At 35.3% G+C, this 9,190-nt stretch overlaps 1 protein-coding gene across 1 annotated transcript in view; it reads right to left on the bottom strand.

Annotated features, from left to right (window-relative positions):
- Positions 1 to 3,378: 3,378 nt before the first annotated feature.
- Positions 3,379 to 9,190, bottom strand: part of LOC106871237 (uncharacterized) — a 23,021-nt gene continuing 17,209 nt past the window's right edge. Inside the window, exon 5 of the mRNA XM_014917587.2 lies at positions 3,379 to 7,905. Coding sequence (XP_014773073.1) covers positions 7,529 to 7,905 — 377 coding nt within the window. The 3' untranslated portion in view covers positions 3,379 to 7,528. The remainder of the gene's footprint in view (positions 7,906 to 9,190) is intronic.

The raw sequence follows: 9,190 nt of genomic DNA, 5'->3' as shown, positions 1-9,190 counted from the left end.
CAGCACATACCCAAGGCGCACAGAGCTGCGCTCGGTAGTGAAGTGAAAGCACGTTATAAAAATAAAACTACTGAACAATAATAATAATAATAATAAGAAGAAGAAGAAGAATTAGAATAAGAATAGTAACAATAATTATTTCTTTATTAACCACAAAGTGTTTGCAAAGAGATCAGGGGCGGTACTAAATGATACAATGTGGAATTATTTACAAGGGCGTGTAAACAGAAAAGTAGCAAAAACAATTCTAACAATGAATAATTTCTCGAAAGAAGTAGATTTCCAAGGTTCCGAGGGTTACTCGTGGAAACCCCACAAACCATAGTTACGCTTCATGCACAGGCGCATAGAGTAGGCCAATTCATTCGGTTCATACTCGCCAATCTCATCCATTTGCAACAAGTATGCAGGAAGCTAGCATTTCACAGTGAAGCCTCAATTTCCTTTTCAACGTTAACGAAGGCTTGGCCAAATTAGAAGGTATTTGTCTTCAGCCTTTTTGGCTTGGCTCACCACAGAACCTCTTTTGCTAAAGCCACCAGACAAAAAAAAACCCCAAAAAAAACTGCGTCCTTCCCGGTGAAATGAAGGCGATGTGACTTTCTTCAGTGATTTCAGCCTCGTCCATCACATAATATATTTCGTTATAGCCACTGAACAGAGGAGAACTGCTTGCCCTTTTACCCCAAAGGAAGGCAGTTTTCGATGGAGTTGGTTGATGGTCGGATCTGTTTTACATGGATCTGTCCTACACGGAACATGTGATAGAAGCAGTTCAACATAATTTCACAAATCAGCAAATGCACGAGTAGTGTACCACTGCGTGTAGGACGTTTCCGTCGCTTTGCATGCATCTCGGGCTAGCATGGCTGATGGCACTACCAAACATGTAGACGTTGGCCACTTCTGTCTGACCCCTCAGGGATATCGTCCTCTCGACCGCGAGCAATTAAACCTGTACATTCGACCAGAGCCCCACGACTGTTGGACGGCATGGATCTTCCTTTCCAGGTTCCCACCTGCAGGACCAGCGACTTTTCTTGGTTGGTTTGGGCTCCTGTTACTGCCTCGTATTTCCTTAGAGCAGTGCTGATCATCTCGGTGTTTTCGGTGTGTGGCTCTACGATGACATCGACCATATATACCGAGACATATTTTGGCATTCTAGTTCTCGTGCTATGGTTCTCAAAGTCTCTTGTTCCCACGTTATGATTCTGAAGTCAGTACACATAGAAAAGACAAGAGGGAACAACTATCACAAACTGAGCTCATGAACTACAATGAATAGTTCCGTTTGGTGGTCATTTACTCTGACTACCGAACAGATGTTGCTGTACATAGCGGTGATTCAGTCCTTGAGACTGGGACCGAAACCGACTGCTGTTAGCTAACCATATCGAAAGCTTTCGATTAATCTGAGTTTATCAGGACCCCACCCATACCAGGTTCCTTACCCATCTTTTCTATGGTGTACTGCATAAAGTGTAGGTTGTCATGAACAGAACTATTTGAGATGGTGCATGTCTGTACATCACAGATATGAAAAACGACAATACGCACCAACCTTCACTAACACCATGGCCATAATCTTGAACTCTGCGTTTAGCAGAGTTATGAGCCATAAGTTATCAATGTGGCTCTCTTTGTTCGAGTCCTTTCTCAGCAGTACTACAACTCCTGACAGAAAAGGAAATACCATTTACAGTAGATATCTGCCCATAAGCTGCCAAACAAGTCTAGCATATGCGTAAAGCGCGTGGGGTAGATGGCCTAAACCAAGCGATATGACTCTTGTGCAAATAGTCATCACTTTCTGTATCTCTGCGGCTGTTATCGGTTTTTCATATCACTCCACCACCGATGTTGAGAGTCGCTCAGGTCATCGAGGTAGTCACTGGAATCGGTCTTGCTATCTAGCCCGCTACTAGTCCCGAATAGCCGTGCAAAGTCAGATATATCTGCTCAAGATCGAGTGTCGCGCGCTGATCACGATCTGCTAAAGGCTGAATTGTTACGTTGTTGCTATGTTGTGTCTCCACCACTCTGACCCATTCAACGGCTTTCATTCCTTCATGTCTTAGAGTATTGCCTAAGCTCTGACAAGGCAGCCTTCGTACTTCATATTAATAAATTAAACGGAGGCCAATCTTGTCGTAAGCACGTTGATCGTGATGCCTTTCGCGATTACTCACGTGAATAACTAATTCGTTAATTCTGGTCTGTGTAAGCTTTGCGGACAAAATGCGTTCAGCTTCCAGCAACCTAGCTCTGTTTATGAAGTCTATTGAGACCGACCGTACAAACATAAATTTGTGGCTTTGTAACCGGTGTCTTAAAACTGTGGACAACCCACGCCTTGTGGAAATGCAGTTGGTTTCATCTGTCAAGCAGTTGAAAATGTCTAAGCTGGTTTGTGAGACTTTTGCGCGCCATTTTCCTAACAGTTAACTCCACACAGTCCCATCTTGCATCCAAGATGGTGCTTCAATCACACACTAGCACAAAAGAGCTATGCGTTCCTTGTAAGACCTTTACACTCGAGAAGAAATTTGGTTGCTCTGCTCCTGCATGAGCGTAGGCAACGAATTGTCCGAACGTATGGCCTTCGCTGCTGATCATGTCCAATTAAATCGATTTACCTTCTGGGCTCAGGTATATAGTCGGTATCGCGAAATAACACTGCAATTTCACCTCTCGAGCCCAGTTGTCTGGGCGATACATACAATTACTTAGCCGTCGAAGATGAACGTGAGGGTTCGTATCTCGGAAATTCAGTTCTCGCTTATGGTCACCACATCTATATCTGGTAACCTGAGGCCATTGACCACGTGGCATTTCTTTGAAAGCGATCCCAAGCTACGCGCATTCACATTGCCTGCTCCCAATCCCAAGCTACGCACATCCAAAAGGCCATGTTAAATAATACGAACACAAAGAGAAGGACCATTAACCTTATTCCCGTAGAATCTTCTATTGATGGTTAGCTGGCAAAGATGAAAGCATGGTAACCATTTTGAAACTTTTGGGTTTGATTTGAAAATTTTTCTTATCTTTTTTTTTTAAATTATGCCTTGTGGAGCAAATAACAAAAGGTGGTCAACTAGTCCCTTGCAGTCATGGTCAGCTTAACAAAATAAAACAATAAGATTACTATACTAAAAGTACTAAAATCACTATAGTAAAACTATATAATTACTCTAAAACATACTCAGCAAGGCAATGAACAATAATAATTATTATTTAGGCACAAGGCCAGTATTTTTGAGATGATGGGGTTAGTTGCTACCATTGACCCCAATATCTGACTGATACATTACATTATCAACTCTCAAAGGATGAAAGACAAAGTGACTGGAATAAAAACAACCAAACACATACTTGATTTTAAAATATGTATATATATATATATATATAAATCTTTATTTCATATTAATCATTATTTACACTCAGTTTTTTTAATCAGAAAAATATATTTTTTCAGGTTTTTTTGTTTTTGTACTAGGATGAATTTGAAAGTGAAAGATGGGGTGTCGTTATACATTTACATATATAAAGATCTGTGTGGAAAAAAAAAAACAATTTTTTTTTTGGTGGGGGGAGGAGGAAAAAAATGATGGAAACAACAGAAAAAAAATCCTACAACATACAATGACTCATTTACAAATGTTGAGTTGGTGATGTGTAAGCAAGGAAGATAATTTTCCTATCTAGTGTTATTGGGATTTATGAAATTAGAGAAATTAAAAATAAAGCAGACACCTTGTGACATTATACATAATATAATAGCTGTAGCTGTAGTAGTAGTAGTAGTAGTAGTAGTAGTAGTAGTAATAATAATCGTTTCAAATTTTGCCACAAGGGTAACAATTTTGGGGGAGTGGATAAGTCGATTACATTGACCTCAGTACATAACTGGTACTTAATTTATTGAACTCGAAAGGATGAAAGGCAAAGTCGACTTTGGCAGAATTTGAACTCAGAACGTAGTGATGGGCGAAATACTGCTAAGCATTTTGTCCAGCGTGCTAACAATTCTGCCAGCTCACTGCCTTAATGATAATAATAATAATATAATAATGATGATGATGATAACGATGATTATAATAATTGTTTCTACTATAGGTATAAGGCCTGAAATTTTGGAGGAAGTGATGAGTTGATTACATCGCTCCCAATGCTTGAGTGGTACTTAATTTATTGACCCTGGAAGGATGAAAAGCAAAGTCCACCTTGGTGGAATTTGAACTCAGAATATAAAGATGGACAAAAATACCGCTAAGCATTTTGTCCAGCATGCTGTTGATTCTGTTACCATGCCATCTCATTAATAATAATAATAATAATAATAACAATAATAATAATGATGATGATGGTTTCAAATTTTGGCACAAGGCCAGCAATTTTGGGTGAGGACTACTCAATTACATAGATCCTGTACTCAACTGGTATTTATCTTATCGACCCTCAAAGAATGAAAGGCAAAGTTGACTAAAATGTTCCAGGCCTTGTGCCTTTAGTAGAAAAGATTATTATTATTAAGGTAGTGAGCTGACAGAATAATTAGCATGTGGTACTTAGTCATACTCTGCTCAACTTTATGTTCTGAGTTCAAATTCTACTAAGGTCAACTTTGCAATTTATTTTCTGATGAGCAATAAATGTCCTTTGAGCACTGGTTTCAATGTAATCAACTAACTTTCTCCCCCCAGACTTCAAGCCTTGTGCCTATATTAGACAATCACTTTTATTATTACTATCATCATCATAATCATCATCACTATAAAAGATATTAATATTTTAAATTGACTCCCGGTTCCTCGCTCAAAACATTTATAACCATTTAAGAAGATTGCTATTAGCAATTGTATTTTTGAACAGATGTAGTATTTTGTTAAACTGCAGGAAAGAATTTCTGTTGATCCTTAATAGAATATATGAAATTAATTTGTCTGGAGTGTTTTCCAGTCTAGGAAACTTAACAGTTGATGTTTATATTTACAAAAGTCTATTACAAAACAGTGACAATACATAGAATCATATATAGACGTATATACACATGCACACGTGCACACACAGAGACACACACACACACATGCACCCCCCACACACACAGGCACCACACACGCACACACACACACATATGTATTTATGTGTGTGTATACATACATATATATATATATATATATATATATATATATATATATATAAATGTATGTATGCACATAGGAACTGGCAAAATTTATAATGCACAAATGTGCATATGTGTATGCATGCATGTGTTTGTGAAAGAAAGTATAACTTTCTATTGTATTCATTTTTGAATAATACTGAATGCAAGCTGTTTAAGTTAAATGCATATATTTTACTCATACATACATAAGAGGGCCAGAAAAAAAACCCCTCCAAAACACAAATAAAGAAGCAACAAACATAAACATAAACATGAAACACAAACAAAAACAAAACAAATCTTAACACTCCACACTACACATTGACCAATCTCGCAATTTCTTTTATGCCCTCCACCCCTACCCCCGCAAGACTAGTTTTTATATGCATAGAAATATATCAAGTGTAGACATGTAATACTTGAGTATGCATGTCCTTTACAAAATAAAATGTGATTATTGAATATTTTAAATCAAACATTATTATGTTATAATATATGTTGGTACAGAAAAGATTATATAGGCTCCATGGAGACATACTTGAAGAATAAAATAACATTTTTATCCTTCTTTCATCATAATTGCTTTTGTACTGAGTTGAAGCTGCTGTGTAAGATTTTGACTTCTTGGAGATCCTCTTCAGTTTTACAGGATTATTTACAGAGAAAAACATGGAGTATTGTCTTTTTTTCCCATTACTCCTGTCTAACTGGATGACTTGAGTATGGTACAACTCAGTTAATGATAGTTCCAACAACAGTAAGTTGCACCAACTCATGGAACCTATTTACAACTGGGTAAATTGAATCAGTGAACTTAAGTGCTAGTTTACATCTTCCAACCTATTGAACCCTTTGACTAAAAAATTCAGCTTTCTGTGACTGCATCCCTTTTGGTTATGTTTTAAAATGTTCTCAAAATTCAAATCTTCATAAATTTTGCATGGTCTGATACAAAATTTATTAAGTATTCACGTTTTTAAACTGTCACTCAAAATTACCAATTAGTTTGCAATAATGTTAATTGGGAAACCTACAGAGCAATTATTAATAAACCATTTATACTGGTAAGAATAAATTATCATGCATTTACACATATTTTTTTGTCTACAGAATCATGGTTCCTCTTTTGCCAATATATACATATATTCATCACAAGTTGTAATTAATGTATTAACATTTAACTTGCTAACATGTTACCAATAGTTTTGAATTTAACGTTGTTATAAGCCATATAAAGTTCTATCCTGGACTCAACATTAATCAAAAATTTTAAACTCTGAACCCCAAAATTATAGGACTTATTTCATAGCATCTGAAATATTTTTCAGTTGTAGAGACTTATTGGTATCTTTTGTAAACAGAATATATTTATACAATATGAAATAAGAGAGGTTACTTTTGCAAGTTATTTATCACATGAAAAAACATGGAATTTTTCTCTTCTTTATTTCTGTTAAGATCTTAAGAAATTATATAGCTAAGAGGTTCACTTCTAAGTAGTCAGTCAAATATTTATAGCCTGATGCAGGCATTATATATTTTTGCGATATAATTTAAGCTAACATAACAGAAAATAGATACCTTTACAAAAGAAGAGAAAGCAACTGGGTAGCATATTTAGCACCCATAAGCTCCAATGATTGAGAAATCAATGAATGTGAAATTGTAAGAAAAGATAAAGTACAACAACTGCTTGCATCTCAACATGAATGATATCAAACAGCAATTTTTAACTTAAGTAGGAGCATTTTTCTCATACATCATTTCTGATTCCAATTGATTTCTCTGTCTTGGGGGTCATCTTGTCATAATGATGTCAATAATGATCACATTCCTTTTACAATCAGTTCAGTCATATACAACTGTTTGAAATGAGTTTGTGATTGTTAATACTTATAAAAATCATCATCAATACAACAACTGAGTCCATAATAGAAAAACAGGTTGATAACTATCAATTTGGCAGGGAAGATATGGAAACCAATTTCATTGCAACAAGCAGCAGAACAACTTAATATTTAAATTAAGTTATTCTTCCCTTTTCCACACCAAAGAAAAATTTGAAAATTGTATTTTTGAAACATATGCTTCAAATTCTGTAAGACAAAATATAATTTTTTGTTGTTGTTGAATGGAAACAATTTTTTGAAGTAAATAAAAAAAAAAAATATTCTGAAGAGTCCATAAAGCTGATTTAGCGTTAATAATTGCAGCTTTCTAATAATATTGAAAGCATCATAGGTTCAAATCATTATAAGCAAATCAATTTTTACTCATTTATATGAGTGAATAAAATCTTTTTAAAAGACATTCATGAATAATTACAATTAAATAACCAGTGAAAAAAACTCCAAATTATTAAACATATCTACATTCAGGTGAACAGTAACCCGCAGGACAAAATCCCCGGCGACAGTTATCAATACACCACTGACTTATTCCTTTAACTATTTTCCAGACACCAACAGCCTTACATTGCTGTGTTTTAATTGTGGTTTTACTTGGTGCTTGTGTTGTTGTTGTTGTTGTTGCTGTTGTCGTTGTTGTTGTTGCTGTTGTCGTTGTTGTTGCTGCTGTTGTTGTTGTTGTTGCTGTCTCTGCTGTTGCACTAAACTTAGAGCTGTACCAGCTATCAGTTTCAGCTTTTGTAGGCTCATCTGCTTCTAGACTGGTAGTCGTACCAAGGCTGCTTGTCAGAATTCGAGTCCATTTGCCTAGTGTTGTCAGGGATACATCTGATGGGCACAAAGATTTAAAAATAAAATTTTAAAAAAATATAGAATGTAAGAGATAGATAGGTAAGTTTTTTTTTGTATTTGGCATGATGTAGATATTTCTAGATGAGTTGTAGATAATTGGAAATATTAATCACACAGGAAAATGAGAAACAATATGAAAGGGAAAGAAAGATTAATATGATACACTAAGATAGCAGTAATAGATTAATAATATAATAAATGGTATTTAGTGTAGAAGCGATCAAAGAAAGATATGGGATGATAAATTAAAATTGATCAAAGATAGTTGGAAATATTCAAAGAAATAATTATCTACTGACACATTTAGGAAAAGGTAAAAAATATAAAAATATATAAGTGAATTTTATGATATGTACTAGCAAAGGCATTTCTAGTCATGTTCTAGTCTTATTGTAGTCTTCTCAGCAAAACACAGCCTTCACTATATGTGCAAAATGAGTGATCAATGAATCACTAAATAAATACTGAAGATCATACATAGGCATAGGAAAATTGTATTGTTTGGAGAATATATAATCCAGAGATGTTTTTCAAATAAATAGCATTTAGTAGGAATGATGCTGATAACATTTTTGTGGGCAAGAATCATATAGTCAGCTATAGAATTTATTAATCAGCAGAAGCATCCACCTAACCAAGGTAAAGTTCAAATAAAAGTTTCTGTCATGACTGGTGTTCCATTTCTGTAATGCCAATAAAACACAGTCATCATTAGCAAGTGAGTATGATTGGTGGCATGTACCACGCCTTTTCTAATTGTTTTAAGTGCTTATGTAGTCACAAACAAACACATATGCACTCTCAGCCCTCTCACTCTTGATTTATTGGAACATCCTGAATGTGAGAGCTGGAAAGAAATACATCTGCACGAGTAACCAACAGGTATGCATTTTAATAGAGTAGTCTGAAGCCATGTGAAATGAAGTGTCTTACTCAAGGATGCAATTTCCCACCCAGTTCAAGAATCAAATTCACAATGTTACTGGCTGGGGTACTGGACCCACAATCATAATTATGAGTTTAATACCCTAACCAGTAAGCAACATGCCTTCATGTAATGCTAATATTTTTGGTTTTATGGATCTCTGTTCAACAATGTGTTCTTCATTTTGATAGGTGTATAGTCTGAATGAATTGAAATTGTTGCTTGTTAAATTAAGAAAATCAGTTCTTCAACATTAGATAATTTAGTTAATGCATAGAGCTTTTTAGGGTTAAACACACACACACAGAGGTTATATATATATATATATATATATAT

Source organism: Octopus bimaculoides, chromosome 18 (assembly GCF_001194135.2).
Source record: "Octopus bimaculoides isolate UCB-OBI-ISO-001 chromosome 18, ASM119413v2, whole genome shotgun sequence".
NCBI lineage: Eukaryota > Metazoa > Mollusca > Cephalopoda > Octopoda > Octopodidae > Octopus > Octopus bimaculoides.
Note: the sequence above shows the minus strand (reverse complement) of the source record. Positions and strands in the feature narration are given on the sequence as shown.